Source organism: Aquarana catesbeiana, linkage group LG03 (assembly GCF_042186555.1).
Source record: "Aquarana catesbeiana isolate 2022-GZ linkage group LG03, ASM4218655v1, whole genome shotgun sequence".
In the NCBI taxonomy this organism is placed as follows: domain Eukaryota; kingdom Metazoa; phylum Chordata; class Amphibia; order Anura; family Ranidae; genus Aquarana; species Aquarana catesbeiana.
Genome location: NC_133326.1, coordinates 686,562,001 through 686,581,811, shown reverse-complemented (window position 1 = coordinate 686,581,811; position 19,811 = coordinate 686,562,001). Strand labels below are relative to the sequence as shown.

The window sequence follows — 19,811 nt, the reverse complement described above, 5'->3', positions numbered from 1 at the left end:
GGCTGGCCCCTTTATGGGTAAAACATTAAAAATAAGTGCCTATACTGTTTAAAATCCAGTAATACACGGTCACACTCTGCTCTGCACATGCTCAGTTGCTCTCTATTTTTAGGCACTGTGCAGAATTTGTAGAGGCCGATCTGCTCACAGCCTAAAGATTTACTGCTGCTCAGGGGCTCGGGGCTTCAACAAACTGGTAGCCTCCAGCATGAAGAAACAGAAGCAATGCTGGAGGCATTTTTTATCGCACACACTAGTTTTGGTAGCATAATTTTAATGCGGAATGTATGATCCTTGCAAAAGAACATTATTTTTTATCAAGTTGTCATGGGTAAAGTTCCGCTTTAATGCATACACTCATGTGAAGGCCGTGTTTGTCCTCATGGGGATGCACAGGTGATCCATGCATCTGCATTCAGGCAGTGTCATTGATGCCAGTTGGGACACAGCCACTCCCACTTTAACATCCATGTGGGTGCGAGTGCAAGTCCTCGACCTCAGGCAGTGTTAATTCAGGGGGACCATACCTCCCAACATTTTGAGATGGGAATGAGGGACATCTACTAGCAAACGTATGCAGGTATAGGACATGCCTCCTGCCACATCCCCTTAAGGGAGAATTAACCAAAAAAAAAAGTTATTTAAATTCACAGGGGCTTTTTTTTTAACCACTACTATTCCTTTATATTGGCTTTTAAAATTTACAAATGCAGCAATTTAGAAATTGGATGAAAGGTTTAGCGCTGGGAAACACCTTTTAAAGGGTAAAAAGTGCATTTTATATACCCTGATTTAGAGGGACTGTCCCTAAATTGGAGCATTATCCCTCTGTCCCTCTTTCCTCCTCATTTGTCCCTCAATTCAGTCTGATTATATAGTTGTATATAAAATGCACTTTTTAACTATCAAAAAGAGTTTCCCGGTGCTAAACCTTTCATCTGATTTCTAAATTGCTGCATTTGTAAATTCCAAAATCCAATATAAAGGAATAGTAGTGGAAAAAAAAAAAACTTGTGGGTTTAACCAATCTTGTTTTTTTGTACAATTCCCCTTTAAGGGGGTGTGGCAAGGGGTGTGTCCTATACCTGCATGCTTTTGCTGATAGGTGTCCCTCATTCCCATCTCGAAAAGTTGGGAGGTATGCACCCGGCCAGTTTCTTCACTGGGCTTCTGCCCCCGGCGCCGGCATACTAACTGTGGACACCCGGCTCTAACTGCTTTCAGGTTCACAGCCGGCTGGTCACTGCACATGCACGAGCCACGCTGCACTATCTGATTGGCCTGTGACATGTCCCAGAAGGCTTTGGGGGGGAGGAAGGGGGGCCAAACTTCCGCTCAGATCGCTGCGACAATCTGACCGGAAGTGGGGAGGTATCTGTGAAAAAAGAGGGACCTGCTCCCCCCCCCAAAAAAATAAATAAAAAATGAAGTGCCAAAACTGAAGGAGGAGGAAGAGTACGTATGTGTGTACGAGGCCTAATGATGAATCTCTTTTATGTTTAGATGACATTGGTGGGGAGGGAGGTCTATGTATAAAATAACATCAGTGTATACATGTCTCAGCGTTTGAGCAGCCTTTATGAGAAATCTCTGTTATGTGTCTAATATGTATGAAATGCTATTTTCTCTTTCCTATAACCAGCAGCGCCATCTAGTGGCCATAATGTGTTTTTTTTTCCTGGTTGCAGCAAAAATTAAACCGTATGTCACAGTACGGCCGCCAAACTAGACCCATTTAAGTGTATGGGGCTGTACTGCCATTGCAGCGCGGTGGGTCAGAATTTTGAGGGTTAAAGCAAGCAGTGATTGCACCATCAGCACCCGTCAAACGCCCTCTGAAAAGCTTTTCACCACAAATCACTCTTGGGGGTTCAGCCTGGGCTCTGCCGCAGGTGAGAATGATCCCCAAGGCCCATGTCTATACCTGGGAACTTCTAAAAGTGGTGAGGCCGGAGCAGGAGTCACTGAGGAGGCAGCAGTGCAGGCGTAGAACGACCTCAGCCTTCAGTCATTGTGAAGGAACGTCTTTATGTTCACATTGCCAAAAAACTGAGCCGGGGGGTTGTAATGAGCTGGTAACAGAAGCTAAACGCTGGCATTGCTGGGCCAGATCTGGCAAGTACCCAGATATCCTTTTGGCAGGATGACTATGCGAGGCACAGCAGGGCAGGATAAGCAAAGCCTCTCTCCCTCACCAGCCACTTTTCCATGCCTCGCTCCTCCAGTTGGTGAGGAACAGAATCACATATTTTACCAATCCCATTGCAACTTCCTGCTTCATGTCCAAGACAGGAAGTGAAGGGAGATCTCCCAAGCAGGATGCAGACATCAAAACAAATGTCTTCTATACTTTTTTTGTGGGACCCAGCTTGTCTTCCTAGGCCTGATGGACGCTGCTATCCCCCGTCCAAAGTCTCCTGCATCGAGATGAGCTTGGGCGTCCTATAAACTCACCTCTACCCTATCGTCAGACCCGGGAACTCTGCACAGGGATGGTGGGAACCCCTGATAATGGGAACAGCAGGTGTTCAGACCCAGGAACTCCGCACATGGATGGTGGGAACCCCTCAAAATGGGCACAGCAGGTGTTCAGACCCAGGAACTCAGCACAGGGATGGTGGGAGCCCCTGATAATGGGCACAGCAGGTGTACAGACCCAGGAACTCCGCACAGGGATGGTGGGAACCCCTCATAATGGGCACAGCAGGTGTATCAATCCGGAAGCTCAGTGCAGGGATGGTGGGAGCCCCTGATAATGGGCACAGCAGGTGTACAGACCCAGGAACTCCACACAGGGATGATGGGAACCCCTCATAATGGGCACAGCAGGTGTACAGACCCAGGAACTCAGCAGAGGGATGGTGGGAACTCCTCATAATGGGCACAGCAGGTGTACAGACCCAGGAACTCAGCACAGGGATGGTGGGAGCCCCTCATAATGGGCACAGCAGGTGTATCAACCCGGAAGCTCAGTGCAGGGATGGTGGGAGCCCCTGATAATGGGCACAGCAGGTGTACAGACCCAGGAACTCCGCACAGGGATGGTGGGAACCCCTCATAATGGGCACAGCAGGTGTACAGACCCAGGAACTCAGCACAGGGATGGTGGGAACCCCTCATAATGGGCACTGCAGGTGTACAGATCCAGGAACTCCGCACAGGGATGGTGGGAACCCCTCATAATGGGCACAGCAGGTGTATCAACCCGGGAGCTCAGTGCAGGGATGGTGGGAGCCCCTCAAAATGGGTACAGAAGGTGTACAGACCCAGGAACTCAGCACAGGGATGGTGGGAGCCCCTCATAATGGGCACAGCAGGTCTACAGATCCAGGAACTCAGCACAGGGATGGTGGGAACTCCTCATAATGGGCACAGCAGGTGTTCAGACCCAGGAACGCAGCACAGGAATGGTGGGAACCCCTCATAATAGGCACAGCAGGTGTACAGACCCAGGAACTCAGCACAGGGATGGTTGAAACCCCTCATAATGGGCACAGCAGGTGTTCAGACCCAGGAATTCAGCACAGGGATGGTGGGAACCCCTCATAATGGGCACAGCAGGTTTACAGACCTGGGAACTCAGCACAGGGATGGTGGGAACCCCTCATGATGGGCACAGCAGGTGTATCAACCTGGGAGCTCAGTGCAGGGATGGTGGGAGCCCCTCATAATGGGCACAACAGGTGTATGGACCTGGGATCTCAGCACAGGAATGGCGGGAACCCCTCATAATGGGCACAGCAGGTGTTCAGACCCAGGAATTCAGCACAGGGATGGTGGGAACTCCTCATAATGGGAACAGCAGGTTTACAGACCTGGGAACTCAGCACAGGGATGGTGGGAACCCCTCATGATGGGCACAGCAGGTGTATCAACCTGGGAGCTCAGTGCAGGGATGGTGGGAGCCCCTCATAATGGGCACAACAGGTGTATGGACCTGGGATCTCAGCACAGGAATGGCGGGAACCCCTTATAATGGGCACAGCAGGTGTATCAACCCAGGAGCGCAGCTTGCCTTCCTAGGCCTGATGGACACGGCCATCCCCCACCCAAAGTCTCCTGCATCGAGATGAGCTTGGGTGTCCTCTGAACTCACCTCTACCCTATCGTCCGAAGTCGCGCACTAGTCCAATTAGCTGTGGGCCAGGTCGCTTAATGTCATTGACTACATAAGTGCTTGCGTCCATATAAGGCATATTAGCGCCACCAGAATCCCACCTCTTTCTTTGCATGACCCAGCCTACAGCCGTTTGGAGTAAAAAAAAGAAGGTGAGGATGCCCCATTCTGGGATACTTATGTCACACATTTCAGAAGCCGCTGGGGCGATCTCCACCACACTGTGAATGTGCTTGACGCATCATTTGGGGCCAGCTGCAAGAACCAGGATGAGACAGCCGGTCCCCTGATGACATAAGAAGGGAAGATGGTGGCAGAAAGCCTGGCATGTGACAACGCTGGACTCGCTAGGAGAAAGTATGGTTTCTGAGGACAACCCAGTGGACAAGAAATAGGAAAAAGAAATACACTATATTGTCTGAAGTATTGGGATGCCTGACTTTACATGCACATGAACTTTAATGGCATCCCAGCCTCAGTCCGTAGGGTTCAATATTGAGTTGGCCCACCCTTTGCAGCTATAACAGCTTCAACTCTTCTGGGAAGGCTGTCCACAAGGTTTAGGAGTGTGTCTATGGGAATGTTTGACCATTCTTCCAGAAGTACATTTGTGAGGTCAGGCACTGATGTTGGATGAGAAGGCCTGGCTCGCAGTCTCCACTCTAATTCATCCCAAAGGTGTTCTATCGGGTTGAGGTCAGGACTCTGTGCAGGATAGTCTTATAGACTTTATGGACCTTGCTTTGTGCACTGGTCCAAATCATTTAGTAGAGGGGGGATTATAGTGTGGGATTGTTTTTCAGGGGTTGGTCTTGGTCCCTTAGTTCCAGTAAAGGGAACTCTGAAGGCGCCAGCATACCAAGACATTTTGGACAATTTCATGCTCCCAACTTTGTGGGAACGGTTTGGGGATGGCCCCTTCCTGTTCCAACATGACTGGTCACCAGTGCACAAAGCAAGGTCCCTAAAGACATGGATGAGGGAGTTTGGGGGGACCCTGTCACTATTGTAACAACAATGTTCATTTAATGCCAAGGCAGTGCATTACATATCAGTGATATTACTCATGAATAGGATTTTGCAATACACCTCATGACAAAATGAGATCTATTTTACTCAATATAGGCATCTGTAGGTGTAGTTTTGAACAGTAGATTCATTTTTATATTTACATATATTGTTGACAGGCCTGTCTGCCATGTTTCTACACCTGTTACTGAGGTGGCCATCTTGCTATACCCAATTAGAACGTGATAATGCTGTCTCGTGGAGAGATGTCCGCCATCTTGGTACTCCTCTACAGTAGCATACGCTCACGTAAAGCCTGGGAGCCTATCTCCTCCATCTTAGTACTCCCTCAAATCCATATGCACCATATACTATACAGTAGCTTCGCCATCTTGATACACCCTTGCGGTGATTCAGCTCGCCAGGCACCCGCCATCTTGCTCCTCCTGCGCCCTCGAGTTACTTGCCGCTTAGACCCCTCCTCCTGAAGGCAGACACTAGAATCATGGCGGCGATGAAGATGCTGAATCCTGGGGTCTTGGGTCTAACCGGAGGACAGCCCGCTGAAATGGACTGGATGAACCGGGAGGTCACCACCGGGGTGAGTCCGACCGGAAGTGCCGTGGCGGGCGCTTGGTGGGGGCTACGCGATACCGGGGAAAGCCTGACAGCTAGGCCGCTGGTGGTGGAACCTGTGTGCATTGATTACTAAGGGGACGGCAGGAGGGGGCAGAGGAAGGACAACATATCCCAATCATTGTGTTATATATAGGATAATATACAAAATGTATACTATTTTAATTAAATATATATGATAATATCTAAACTTTTTTTTTTATAGGAAACTATATATAAAAAGTAACGTTTTAATATTTATTTTATATAGTATAATATAAAAAGAATTATAAAATATAATTATATATACAAAATATTTTAATAATTCAATAGGATGATATTCTATATATTTTTTTTTTGTATATTATCCTGTTTAAAACAGTAAAAATTTTATTTTTATGTATATTTTATAAAACCTATGTTATTTGTCTTATATTAATATATAAATATATATATATATATATATATATATATATATATATATATATATATATATATTTTTATATACTTATTTTATTCCAAAGTATATTAAATTATCCTTTGGGAATATATCATATTAAAATATTGTCATCATAATTATACTAAAATTTTAATATAGAAAATGTTTTTAAATATGTGCATATTTGATAATCATCTAATATATAAAAATTATAAAATGTTTATATACAGGATTAAAAAAAATATATATATATATATTGGATGACTGATACACGTATAGATAGATTTGATATGTATTTTTTTTTATACCCCTTGAAGTGTCATGTTTTCCTCTGTGTCATTAGTGAGGTTTACATGAAATGGTATTGATCATCGAGGGAATACACCTACACAGTTTGGGGGGGTTTGTCCAGCCATAGATTAAATTGCATTATCTATGGCCTGCCTTAGAATATAATCTGCCAGAGAGAAGTCCGCTCTATGAAAACCTTGAATACTAGACAGATGGTGATTTGTTCTTCAGCCTAGGAAAAGGAAAGATATATATATATATTTTAGACTGGCTTCTAGCAGGTCTAGTGGACCTTCACCCTCCCCACCCCCACTGTCCATCATTCCACTCCTACCCCTAGTCTCCCTCTCTATTACCGGCACTATTTTCATTGTTTGTCTTAATGTGACTTTTTTTTTGTCTTTTTCTCCACAGACCACAATTATGGCGGTAGAGTTTGATGGCGGAGTTGTTCTTGGTGCTGATTCACGGACTACAACCGGGTAGGTTATGGCGTTGGTAGGGTTGTGGATTTATTTCAGCAGATCGGTATTGGCTCAGATGTGGAGGGTACAGAAGGTGCTCTGGCAGTAGCTCCTGTGTGGGTTCCCCGTCCCCCCTCCTGTGGGTCGTCCCGCGCGGGGTTCCCCGTCCCCCCTCCTGTGGGTCGTCCCGCGCGGGGTTCCCCGTCCCCCCTCCTGTGGGTCGTCCCGCGCGGGGTTCCCCGTCCCCCCTCCTGTGGGTCGTCCCGCGCGGGGTTCCCCGTCCCCCCCTCCTGTGGGTCGTCCCGCGCGGGGTTCCCCGTCCCCCCCTCCTGTGGGTCGTCCCGCGCGGGGTTCACCGTCCCCCCCCTCCTGTGGGTCGTCCCGCGCGGGGTTCCCCGTCCCCCCCTCCTGTGGGTCGTCCCGCGCGGGGTTCCCCGTCCCCCCCTCCTGTGGGTCGTCCCGCGCGGGGTTCCCCGTCCCCCCCTCCTGTGGGTCGTCCCGCGCGGGGTTCCCCGTCCCCCCCTCCTGTGGGTCGTCCCGCGCGGGGTTCCCCGTCCCCCCCTCCTGTGGGTCGTCCCGCGCGGGGTTTCCCGTCCCCCCCTCCTGCCCAGGTCAATTTTCAGCTTTCAGAGCTGTCACACTTTGAATAACAATTGCTCAGTCATACAACACTGTACACATGACATTTTTTTTCGCACAAATAGAGCTTTCTCTGGGTGGTATTTGATCTCCTCTGCGGTTTTTATTTTTTACGCTGTAAACAAAAGAAGAGCGACAATTTTAAAAAAACAAAAAAACAATCATTTCTACTTTCTGCTATAAAACATATCCAATTAAAAAAAAAAAGTAAAAAATCTAATTTCTTCTTAAATTTAGGCCAATATGTATTCTGCTACATGTCTTTGGTAAAAAAAAAAAAAAAAAGTAGTAGTGTCTATTGATTGGTTTGCGCAAAAGTTAAAGCGTCCACAAGCTATGGGTTGTATACTGGAGGTTTTTTTTTTTTTTTTTTTTTTTTTTTTTTTTTTTATACTAGTAATGGCGGCGATCAACAACTTATAGTGGGAATGCGATATTGCGGTGGACACCTTGCTGACACTTTACGGGACCAGTGACCCTAATACAGTGATTAGTACTAAAAATATGCACTGTCACTGTACTAATGACACTGGCTGGGAAGGGGTTAACATCAGGGGGTGATTAAAAAGTTAAATGTGTGCCTAGCCAGTGTTTTTTGTGTGTACTGAGTGTGCTTCTTTCCCAAAGGGATGTTAACCCCTTCCCAGCCAGTATCATTAGTACAGTGACAGTGCATATTTTTAGCACTGATTACTGTATTAGTGTCACTGGTTCCCACGAAGTGTCGAAAGTGCCAGATTGTCCGCCACAATATCACAGTCACTGTCAGGACGGAACTGTGCATTGTTTACATAGGCAGAGCTCCGTCCAGCCCCTCTCCTTGACGATCAGCGGGTACCGGCAGACATCCATTGGACCGGCACCCACTGATTGGCTTCTGCTGTGATCAATAATCACATGCCGCCTACCCAGAAGAGCAGAATCGGGTATATATATATACGTGACTCTGCACAGAACGGCTGCCCTGCAGTAGTAAATCTGCTAAGGGGGCGATCGTTAAGTTGTTATTATAGCTCTGGGACTGACCATGTGACTGCAGTAAGGCTGTGCATGTGAAACAGTCACCCGATTGGTCTGTTTATGTCAGCTGCCCAATGGGCTCATGTGATTTCCATTGTCCACCTCTCTCCTGGGAGCCGTCTGCTTATCTCTTCATTCTCTGTCCATCCATAAGTGTACACATGATGAGCCATTCACTGGGTTCATGTCTAGATCTGACCTCCGATTTAAAGGGAGATATTAAAAACAGATTTTTTTTTTTTTTTAAATTATTGTGTGTGTTTAACCCCCTTCCCGCCCGCCATATAACAGAATGACGTGCGCAAAGTGGTTAAGTTATTCTGACTGGACGTCTAGCACAATAAGCTACGATCGCGTGCAACACGGCGATCGGTGGTGTACTATTTCACTCTGATACACCGCAACTTCGATCGTGGTAAAGAGCCTATGACGTAGGTTCTTTACCACGTGATCAGCTGTGACCAATCACAGCGTGTAACCAGGAGGTGCCGGTAAATGGCTTTCCTCGGCTTGTACTGACAGGAGAGCCGATCGGGGGCCTCTCCTATCGGGGGGGGGGGGGGGGGGTCTGCGCTGATAATCGGCACATTGATTATCAGCTCAGCCCCCATCAGAGGTGCCCACCACATCTGCCAATCAGTGCCCATCAGTAACGGCTGTCAGTACCTCATCATCAGCGCTGCCCATCAGTAATGACTGTCAGTGCCCTTTACAGATACCATTCAGTGTCCATCAGTAATGACTGTCAGTACCTCATCATCAGTGCCACCTATCGGTTCCCATCAGTGCCCATCAATTCTACATATTAGTACCTCCTCATCAGTACTGCCTAATCAGTGCCCATCGGTGAAGGAGAAAACAACATTTTATAACAGAAACGAAGAGAAACTTTTTTTTTTTTCTTTTTTTTTTTTTTAATTCAGTCTTTTTCAAATACCACCAGAAAAAAGCTCTATTTGTGGAAAGAAAACTATAAAAATGTTAGTTTGGGTACAGTGTTGTATGACCGCGCAATTGTCATTCAAATGTGACAGCTCTGAAAGCTGAAAATTGTCCTGGGCAGGAAGGGGGGGGGGAAGTGCCCGGTATTGAAGTGGTTAATATATAACATGTTCTACTTACCTGCTCTATGCAGTGGCTTTACACAGAGCAGTCCCCAATTCTCTTCTTGATTCCCCAGCCGGCGCTCCTGGCCCCTCCCTCCTGCCTAGTGCCCCCCCCCCCCCCCCCCCCCCCCCCCCCATAGCATGCTGCTTGCAATGGGGGCACCCGAGCTGCTGCTGCTGTGTGTCCATTCCCACGCGGAGCTGTAGCTTGGTCCCGCCCCCACTCTCTCTTCTTTTTGGCTGTGATTGACAGTAGCGTGAGTCAATGGCTACTGCTGCTGTCTCAGGCATTGAAGAGGGAGAGACCTGGGATAGCCGAGGCTCCAGTGCACATCTCTGGATCGGGCTCATGTAAGTATTAGGAGTAGGGGGAGGCTGGGTGGGCCTGCTGCGTGCGCACACAAGTGTTTTTTTTTTTTACCTTACTGCATTAAAAACCTTGAGCCTTTAGACCCACTTTAAGTCTGTCACCATATTTTACATTGCGCTCTGTCACCTGGTATGTTCATGGCAGAGAGGGAGTCTATCTGGTGGAAGGTTCACTTACAGAGCTCTTGTCCTTCTCTTGTAGTTCATACATCGCTAACAGAGTAACAGACAAGCTGACTCCGGTACACGATCGTATCTTCTGTTGTCGCTCTGGCAGTGCCGCCGACACACAAGCCATCGCAGACGCCGTCACCTACCAGCTCGGTTTCCACAGGTGAGAATCCAACACGTACTTCATTGTATCACAGGGAAGGTATGGGCTTTGTGAAACATCCATTCTCGCCTCTCTGCTTTAGCATTGGTGTGATGTTGTAGTAGTCCCACATCAGCTCTAAGCCCGAGAATATAGTTTTTATTACAAATAAATTAAAGTGCAAATTAAAATTCTAGCAATGAATTTGCTAATCAGAGATCACATAAACATCACCAGAACCACCAATAGACGCCAATGTGGCCCTTGATAGACGCCAATGTGGCCCTTGATAGACGCCAATGTGGCCCTAGATAGACGCCAATGTGGCCCTAGATAGACGCCAATGTGGCCCTAGATAGACGCCAATGTGGCCCTAGATAGACGCCAATGTGGCCCTAGATAGACGCCAATGTGGCCCTAGATAGACGCCAATGTGGCCCTAGATAGACGCCAATGTGGCCCTAGATAGACGCCAATGTGGCCCTAGATAGACGCCAATGTGGCCCTAGATAGACGCCAATGTGGCCCTAGATAGACGCCAATGTGGCCCTAGATAGACGCCAATGTGGCCCTAGATAGACGCCAATGTGGCCCTAGATAGACGCCAATGTGGCCCTAGATAGACGCCAATGTGGCCCTAGATAGACGCCAATGTGGCCCTAGATAGACGCCAATGTGGCCCTAGATAGACGCCAATGTGGCCCTAGATAGACGCCAATGTGGCCCTAGATAGACGCCAATGTGGCCCTAGATAGACGCCAATGTGGCCCTAGATAGACGCCAATGTGGCCCTAGATAGACGCCAATGTGGCCCTAGATAGACGCCAATGTGGCCCTAGATAGACGCCAATGTGGCCCTAGATAGACGCCAATGTGGCCCTAGATAGACGCCAATGTGGCCCTAGATAGACGCCAATGTGGCCCTAGATAGACGCCAATGTGGCCCTAGATAGACGCCAATGTGGCCCTAGATAGACGCCAATGTGGCCCTAGATAGACGCCAATGTGGCCCTAGATAGACGCCAATGTGGCCCTAGATAGACGTGAACGTGGGCCTAGATATGGCCCTAGATAGACGCCAATGTGGCCCTAGATATGGCCCTAGGTAGATGCCAATATGGCCCTAGATAGACGCCAATATGGCCCTAGATAGGCGCCACTGTGGCCCTAGATATGGCCCTAGATAGACGCCAATGTGGCCCTAGATAGACGCCAATGTGGCCCTAGATAGATGCCAATGTGGCCCTAGATATGGCCCTAGATAGACGCCAATATGGCCCTAGATAGACGCCAATGTGGCCCTAGATAGACGCCAATGTGGCCCTAGATAGACGCCAATGTGGCCCTAGATAGACGCCAATGTGGCCCTAGATAGACGCCACTGTGGCCCTAGATATGGCCCTAGATAGACGCCAATGTGGCCCTAGATAGACGCCACTGTAGCCCTAGATAGACGCCACTGTGGCCCTAGATATGGCCCTAGATAGACGCCAATGTGGCCCTAGATAGACGCCACTGTAGCCCTAGATAGACGCCACTGTGGCCCTAGATATGGCCCTAGATAGACGCCACTGTAGCCCTAGATAGACGCCACTGTGGCCCTAGATATGGCCCTAGATAGACGCCACTGTAGCCCTAGATAGACGCCACTGTAGCCCTAGATAGACGCCAATGTGGCCCTAGATATGGCCCTAGATAGACGCCACTGTGGCCCTAGATATGGCCCTAGATAGACGCCAATGAATTGCAGTCATTAATGTCTAAGTGGGCCTGGTGTAGGTTGATGTATGGGATAGGGAAGCTCGAAGCTCTACATCAGGGGTCCTCAAACTTTTTAAACAGGGGGCCAGTTCACGGCCCCTCAGACTGTTGGGGGGCCGGACTATAGTTTGAAAAAAATATGAACAAATTCCCTGCACATATCTTATTTGTAGGGCAAAAAAAAACCCCAGAAAAAACAATACAATATTTTAAAATAAAGAATAATTTTAATTAACATAAACTTATTAGTATGTCACAGACTCCTCTTTCCACTTCTATACATGTGTATAGAGAATATATTCAACATTTAAATCAAACATATAGCAGCATAAATGACGTGATGAACATCCTGTGAAAAAGCGTGACAAAACAAGCTGGAAGATCCAACAAGTCTGTGTCAGAATACAAAGTAATAAGTGACAAATCCAATAAAAGTCCGTATCTGATATAAAAGATAAATCCCACCACCAATGGCAAATGAGTGCTGAAAAAAAAACACACAGATCTTCAGCGATGACACCTGTGTATCTGCAAGCCGCTCACCTTCCTGCCGCAAGGTATACAGCATTGATAAGTCACAGGTGCAATGTTCAATGATTCCCTCCTGGTTTAGATAGTTTTGATCCTTCTTGAATGGTCTCAGTAGCAGATTAAGGCATAAAGGAAACATAAAACTCATAGCATAATTCCGTAAAATAAACAAGGGTCCCCCTTGTTTATTTTACGGAATTATGCTATGAGTTTTATGGATGAAAAGCAGACCCAAAAGTGATACTCACTTTTTAAATAAGAAGCCTAGACATCAATCCACGAACGCCGAGTTCATAAGCCCCTGAGTATAGTCCTGGTACTGCCTTTGATCCAGAGCCCTTCTGGTGTAAACTCCTCGGTATGTTTGTTTTTTTAAGGATGGGAAAGAGAGATGCCCGTAGCTTGATCCATGTAATTAAGGATTAGTCTTGAACTATACTCTCTTCAACAAATATCCCCCTCTCCTCCGTCACTTTCAATCAGTCGTCCATCATGAAGCCAGTAAATGTCACTAGTGCTTTTCATGTATGTATCACTACAATGAAAAGGGAGGCGATCCCCATGGAAAACAATCTGCTGCGACGGAATTATTTAAAACGAGGGCAATGCCAATGGTCTATCATGGCTCTCTCGTAGGGCATGAAATTCGAGTCCCCGGACGTTAATCGGGTGTTCAGACAGTGTCCTCACTGATACGAACCGATGAAGATGCCGCCCATTTCAAGATCCATTTAATGTTACAGACACAGATGAGGGATTCACTACCGAAGAATGTTTCTCTGTTCTGAACAGAATGGCCCAGTCAAAGTCCAGACCTAAATCCAGTAGAGAATCTGTGGCAAGACTTGAAAATTGCTGTTCACAGACGCTCTCCATCCAATCTGACAGAGCTTGAGATATGTTGCAAAGAAAAATGGGCAAAAATGTCCCTCTCTAGATGTGCAAAGCTGGTAGAGACATCCCCAAAAAGACTTGCAGCTGTAATTGCAGGGAAAGGAGGTTCTACAAAGTATTGACTCAGGGGGGCTGAATACAAATGTAACCCACACTTTTCACATATTTATTTGTAAAAAATTTAGAAAAACATTTATCATTTTCCTTCCACTTCACAGTTATGTGCCGCTTTGTGTTGGTCTATCACGTAAAATCCCAATAAAATACATTTACGTTTTTGGTTGTAACATGAGAAAATGTGGAAAATTTCAAGGGGTATGAATACTTTTCAAGGTACTGTTGGGTTTTTGTGACAAATTGAAAAGGATTTTGAGGAAAGTTCTGGAAGTGTGATAATAATAATAATAGTGCCCTTTCCTGTTCCTGATAGCATTGAGCTGGGTGCCGCCCCCCTCGTACACACCGCCGCCAGTCTCTTCAAGGACATGTGCTACAGGTACCGGGAAGATCTGATGGCCGGGATCATCGTAGCTGGATGGGATTCCAGAAAAGGTGGACAGGTGAGAGAAGACACGGCATGGACACCAAAAATAAAAGCCAAATGCAATCAGCGCAACCCATACCAATGAGTGTAGAAATGATTACAGAATGAAAATATAAAATAAAACAATCCTATTAGTGAATTGTTGCTCACTCACTGCGCAGGTGACTCTACAACACCTCCAAAAAATCTTGTATCTCTCATAGAGTAGCACAATGGCTCTCAACCCTGTCCTCAAGAACGCCCAACAGGCCATGTTTGCAGGTTTTCCTTTATTTTACACAGGTGCTTTAAATCAGAGTCAATGGCTTGGTATTTTGGACAGCTATTTTATCTAAGGGAAGTTCCCAAAACATGACCTGTTGGGGGTGCTTCAGGACAGGGTTGCGAAACAATTAAATTGCTGTGCATCAAATATCATAACAAAAACCCCCCACAAATTCTCCATTCAGTCCTGAGTAACTGTGATATACCAAACGCCGCAGTGCAATTGGTGACACACAAATCTTCAATCTCCCTCCTGTGTCATGTCTGCCTCCACCAATAGGTAGAAAACCTGATCACCTCCTTCTAAGACCTCTCAATGGGTCAAGATGGGCTCATCACACCAAATCTAAAGATCACTTGTGTCCGATAGGAAACCTCCTTCTCCGAGGGGGTATTGTGCTTGTGACAAACTAGGAGCGCAGGGAGAGAGAGCTCACGGAGGCCAATCACACGGAACCCGACACACTGCGTTTATTGGGGAACTCGGGGTACAGGCAGGAGGGGAACTAGTCCACTAGTCCACAGAACAACCAGAAGATGCAGCAATGAAGAGTGATCCGCGGGACGGCAATAGGGGACAGCAAAGGGGAGGTGGTCCACAGGGAAAACAAGGCACAGCAGGGGTTGGAGTCCTTGGCACATTGACAGAGCAGTGTGTGGTGCAGCAGTAGTTAAAGTCCTGGGCACATGGGCAGAGCAGGGTTGTCACAGCAGGGATTTGAGTCCTCAGCACAGGCAGGGCACAGGGGGGAGTCCTGGGCATGCAGAGCAGTGTTTGGTACAGCAGGGATTTGAGTCATCCGCACAGGGGTGGGGGAAGTCCTGGGCACAAAAAACAGTGTTTGTTACAGCAAGGGTCAAGGTCCTGGGCACACGGGCAGAGCAGGGTTGGCACAGCAGGGCTTTGAGTCCTCAGCACAAGCAAGGCACAGGGGGGAGTCCTGGGTATGCAGAGCAGTGTTTGGTACAGCAAGGGCTAAAGTCCTGGGCACATTGGCAGAGCAGGGTTGCCACAGCAGGGGTTTGAGTCCTCAGCACAGGCAGGGCACAGGGGGGAGTCCTGGGCATGCAGAGCAGTGTTTGGTACAGCAGGGGTAAAGTCCTGGGCACATGGGCAGAGCAGGGTTGGCACAGCAGTGATTTCAGTCCTTGGCATAGGCAGGGCACAGGGGAGAGTCCTGGGCACGCAGAGCAGTGTTTGGTACAGCAGGGATTTGAGTCATCCGCACAAGGGTGGGGGAAGTCCTGGGCACAAAAAACAGTGTTTGTTACAGCAAGGGTCAAAGTCATGGGCACACGGGCAGAGCAGGGTTGGCACAGCAGGGCTTTGAGTCCTTGGCACAAGCAAGGCACAGGGGGGAGTCCTGGGTATGCAGAGCAGTGTTTGGTACAGCAAGGGCTAAAGTCCTGGGCACATTGGCAGAGCAGGGTTGCCACAGCAGGGGTTTGAGTACTCAGCACAGGCAGGGCACAGGGGGGAGTCCTGGGCATGCAGAGCAGTGTTTGGTACAGCAAGGGTTAAATTCCTGGGCACATTGGCAGAGCAGGGTTGACACAGAAGGGATTTGAGTCCTCGGCACAGGGGGGGAGTCCTGGGCATGCAGAGCAGGGATTCGACTCATCTGCACAGGCAGGGCACAGGGAGGAGGCAGACCTCTGGCACAGCAATGGTTAAGGACTAGCCAGCAGCAGCAGCGGTGTATCCAGGCGTGTGGGGCTCCAGGACTGATAGGGAGGCAGCTCAGGCAGGGCTCTCCAGGATTTCACTGGATCTGAGACAACGGGGTCCGTGGAGGTCTGGCCGCAGCTTAAGACCACCCACAGCACAGAGAGGGAGGGGGAGAGAAAGCGGGAACCATTTGCCGGTGCCACGCTTCGGCATTGATTGCTGGAGTCGAGCGCGCTCCTGTCTCTAGGTAACTCAATGCATGGCGTTGGGTTACCTGGGCAAAGCGCTACACCCCCCACCTCTGCTCCGGGTCCCGCCTAGGGAGCGCGCTCTTTTGTCTTCGGCGGGCATCGAGCGTGGGAACAGCGGGGGCTGCGCCATGCCCACAAAGACAGGAGAAGGGGAGCGTGCAGTGACAGGCTTGTAGCCTGTGTGTGGGGAATCCACAGGCACAGCTGGGCGAGCCTGGCACTCTGCCCGGGGGGGAACAAAGGGAAGTCCTCTGCAGGGGGCTCCTGGAACGGAGACTAGTTGGTTTGGGCACAGGATGGCAGTAGAGACCATATGACGGGGGTCGGTGCTGCAGAAAGCAGGGAAGCGTCCTTCCATCGTTAGTGCATTTTGCTCATCAGCACAATACCCCCTCGGAGAAGGAGGTTTCCTATTGGACACGAGTGATCTATATAATAGATTTGGTGTGATGAGCCCATCTTGACCCATTGAGAGGTCTTAGAAGGTGGTGATCAGGTTTTCTACCTATTGGTGGAGGCAGACATGACACAGGAGGGAGATTGAAGATTTATGTGTCAATAATTGCACTGCGGTGTTTGATTTATCAGTTACTAAGGACTGAATGGAGACGTTTTGTGTGTTTTTTTGTTATGATATTTGATGCACAGCAATGTAATTGTTACGCTATGCTAATTGAGAGATACCCCATAGCCCCCCCTATCTGTACTCCGTAGTGTTCACACTCCCTGATATCCTGTTTTTCTCACACAGGTTTATACTGTGCCTATGGGGGGTATGATGGTCCACCAGCCATTCTCCATAGGAGGCTCCGGGAGTTCATATATCTACGGCTTTGTGGATTCTACATACAAGACAGGAATGACCAAGGAGGAGTGCATGACCTTTACAGCCAACGGTGAGATCAATGTGACCCTGAGATATGTCTGTCCTCCTCCTGCAGGGTGACATTCACTTCACTTTATTAGGTACACCTTTCTAGTAGTGGGTTGGACCCCTTCAGAAATATCTTCATTCTTCATGGCATAGATCAGGGATCCTCAAACTACGGCCCTCCAGCTGTTGCGGAACTACACATCCCATGAGGCATTGTTAAACTCTGACATTCACAGACATGGCTAGGCATGATGGGAATTGTAGTTCTTGAACAACTGGTGGGCCATAGTTTGAAGACCCTTGGCATAGATACAACAAGGTGTTGAAGACATTCCTGATTTTGGTCCATAGTGACATGGTAGTGTCATGCAGTTGTTGCAGATTTGTCGGCTGCACATCCATGATGAGAATCTCCCGTTCCAACACATCCCAAAGATGCTCTATTGGATGAGATGTGGTGACTGTGGAGGCCATTGGAGTGCAGTGACATCATTGTCCAGTGGTGAGATGATTGGAGCTTTGTGATATGGTGCATTATCCTGCTGGAAGGAGCCATCAGAAGATGGGTACACTGCAGTCATAAAGGGATGGACATGGTCAGCAACAATACTCAGGTAGGCCGTGGTGTTCAAATGATGCTCAGTTGGTACTAAGGGGCCCAAAGTGTGCCAAGAAAATATCCCCCACACCACCACACCACCACCAGCCTGAACTATTGATACAAGGCAGGATGGATCCATGTGCCAAATTCTGAATGCCGCAGCTGAAATTGGGACTCGTCAGACCAGGCAACATTTTTCCAATCTTCTATTGTCCAATTTTGGTGATCCTGTGCGAATTGTAGCCTCAGTTTCCTGTTCTTAGCAGACCGGACTGGCACCCGGTGTGGTCTTCTGCTGCTGTAGTCCATCTGCTTCAAAGTTGGATGTGTTGTGCGTTCAGAGATGGTATTCTGCACACCTTGGTTATAACGAGGGGTTATTTTGGTTACTGTTACCTTTCTATCATCTGGAATCAGTCTGCCCCATTCTCCTCTGACCTCTGACAACAAGTAAGGATGAGCTCAGGCGTGTTCACAACTCCACCTGCCCAAGCCCGTCGGGAAGCTGACACTCCGCAGCGCTAATCGCAGGCAGTGAGACATTTCCGGATCCGCGGCTGCACAGATCTTTAAATGTCTCACTGCCTGCGATTAGCGCTGAGGAGTGTCAGCTTCTTGGCGGGCAGCTGGAGTTGTGAACACGCCTGAGCTCATCCTTATCAAAAAGGCATTTTCCTCCACACAGCTGCAGCTCACTGCATATTCTTTCTTTCGCACCATTCTCTGTAAACCCGAGAGATGGTTGTGTGTGAAAATCCCAGTAGATCAGCAGTTTTGCCACGTTTAAAGTCGCTTAAATCCCCTTCTTGATGCTCGGTTTGAACTTCAGCAAGTCGTCTTCACCACGTCTAGATGCCTAAATGCATTGAGTTGCTGCCATGTGATTGGCTGATTTAGCAATTTGTGTTACCAAGAAATTGAACAGGTGTACCTAATAAAGTGTCCGGTGAGTGTATAACCTCACATGTCAGGGACTATTATACCGTCTTCTGTTTACATGAATGTTTTTCTCTCTCTCTTTGTCTTTCAGCTTTGGCATTGGCGATGGAACGGGACGGGTCCAGCGGTGGGGTTATTCGTCTTGCCGCCATCACAGAGTCGGGGGTGGAGCGGAAGGTTATTCTGGGTAACGAGCTCCCCAAGTTCCAAGTCTCCTAATGTCCATCATCCAGTTCCCTGTCTCTGTAGACTGTTAGCTCTTATGTTTTGTTACTATAATGTTGTGAAACAGAATAAAATATGATTTGTCATCCTCACCGGACTCAGTCATTTCCTTCTCTGTAATGAAAACCAGAAATACGCCAACTGTGTTCACTAAGTTTTCAGGGTACATGTGTTAGCTCTGTCCTCTGTATACATTCACTATTCTGGATGTACTCATTTGTGTCACAGAAGCCAGCAGAGCCTTGAGATCAGAGCATGGTGGGTGTGCTGTGCAGACCCCCCCCCCCCCCCCCCCCCCCCAGTGTATCCCCCGCTCTCAGCTCTGTAGGAGGTATGAACCTGAATGAGGAGGAAGAGGGAGGATTACAGGAGGGAGAGGAGGAAGAGGGAGGACTACAGGAGGAAGAGGGAGGACTACAGGAGGAAGAGGGAGGACTACAGGAGGGAGAGGAGGAAGAGGGAGGACTACAGGAGGAAGAGGGAGGACTACAGGAGGGAGAGGAGGAAGAGGGAGGACTACAGGAGGGAGAGGAGGAAGAGGGAGGATTACAGGAGGGAGAGGAGGAAGAGGGAGGATTACAGTAGGGAGAGGAGGAAGAGGGAGGACTACAGGAGGGAGAGGAGGAAGAGGGAGGATTACAGGAGGGAGAGGAGGAAGAGGGAGGATTACAGGAGGGAGAGGAGGAAGAGGGAGGACTACAGGAGGAAGAGGGAGGATTACAGGAGGGAGAGGAGGAAGAGGGAGGATTACAGGAGGGAGAGGAGGAAGAGGGAGGATTACAGGAGGGAGAGGAGGAAGAGGGAGGATTACAGGAGGGAGAGGAGGAAGAGGGAGGACTACAGGAGGAAGAGGGAGGATTACAGGAGGGAGAGGAAG

At 48.4% G+C, this 19,811-nt stretch overlaps 1 protein-coding gene across 1 annotated transcript; it reads left to right on the top strand.

Annotated features, from left to right (window-relative positions):
• The first annotated feature begins 5,570 nt into the window (after positions 1-5,570).
• PSMB6 (proteasome 20S subunit beta 6) lies at positions 5,571-19,026 on the top strand. The gene is made up of 6 exons (XM_073623016.1): positions 5,571-5,726; positions 6,885-6,952; positions 10,271-10,402; positions 13,998-14,127; positions 17,047-17,191; positions 18,801-19,026. The coding sequence occupies exons 1-6, from the start codon at positions 5,631-5,633 to the stop codon at positions 18,926-18,928; spliced, it is 699 nt and encodes a 232-aa protein (XP_073479117.1). The 5' UTR covers positions 5,571-5,630; the 3' UTR covers positions 18,929-19,026.
• The last annotated feature ends 785 nt before the right edge of the window (positions 19,027-19,811 follow it).

Coding starts and splice junctions, on each gene's coding strand:
- PSMB6 (XM_073623016.1), top strand. CDS start 5,631: ATGGCGGCGATGAAGATGCTGAATCCTGGGGTCTTGGGTCTAACCGGA. Junction 10,403..13,997: donor TACCAGCTCGGTTTCCACAG/GTGAGAATCCAA, acceptor TGTTCCTGATAG/CATTGAGCTGGGTGCCGCCC. Junction 14,128..17,046: donor ATTCCAGAAAAGGTGGACAG/GTGAGAGAAGAC, acceptor TTTCTCACACAG/GTTTATACTGTGCCTATGGG.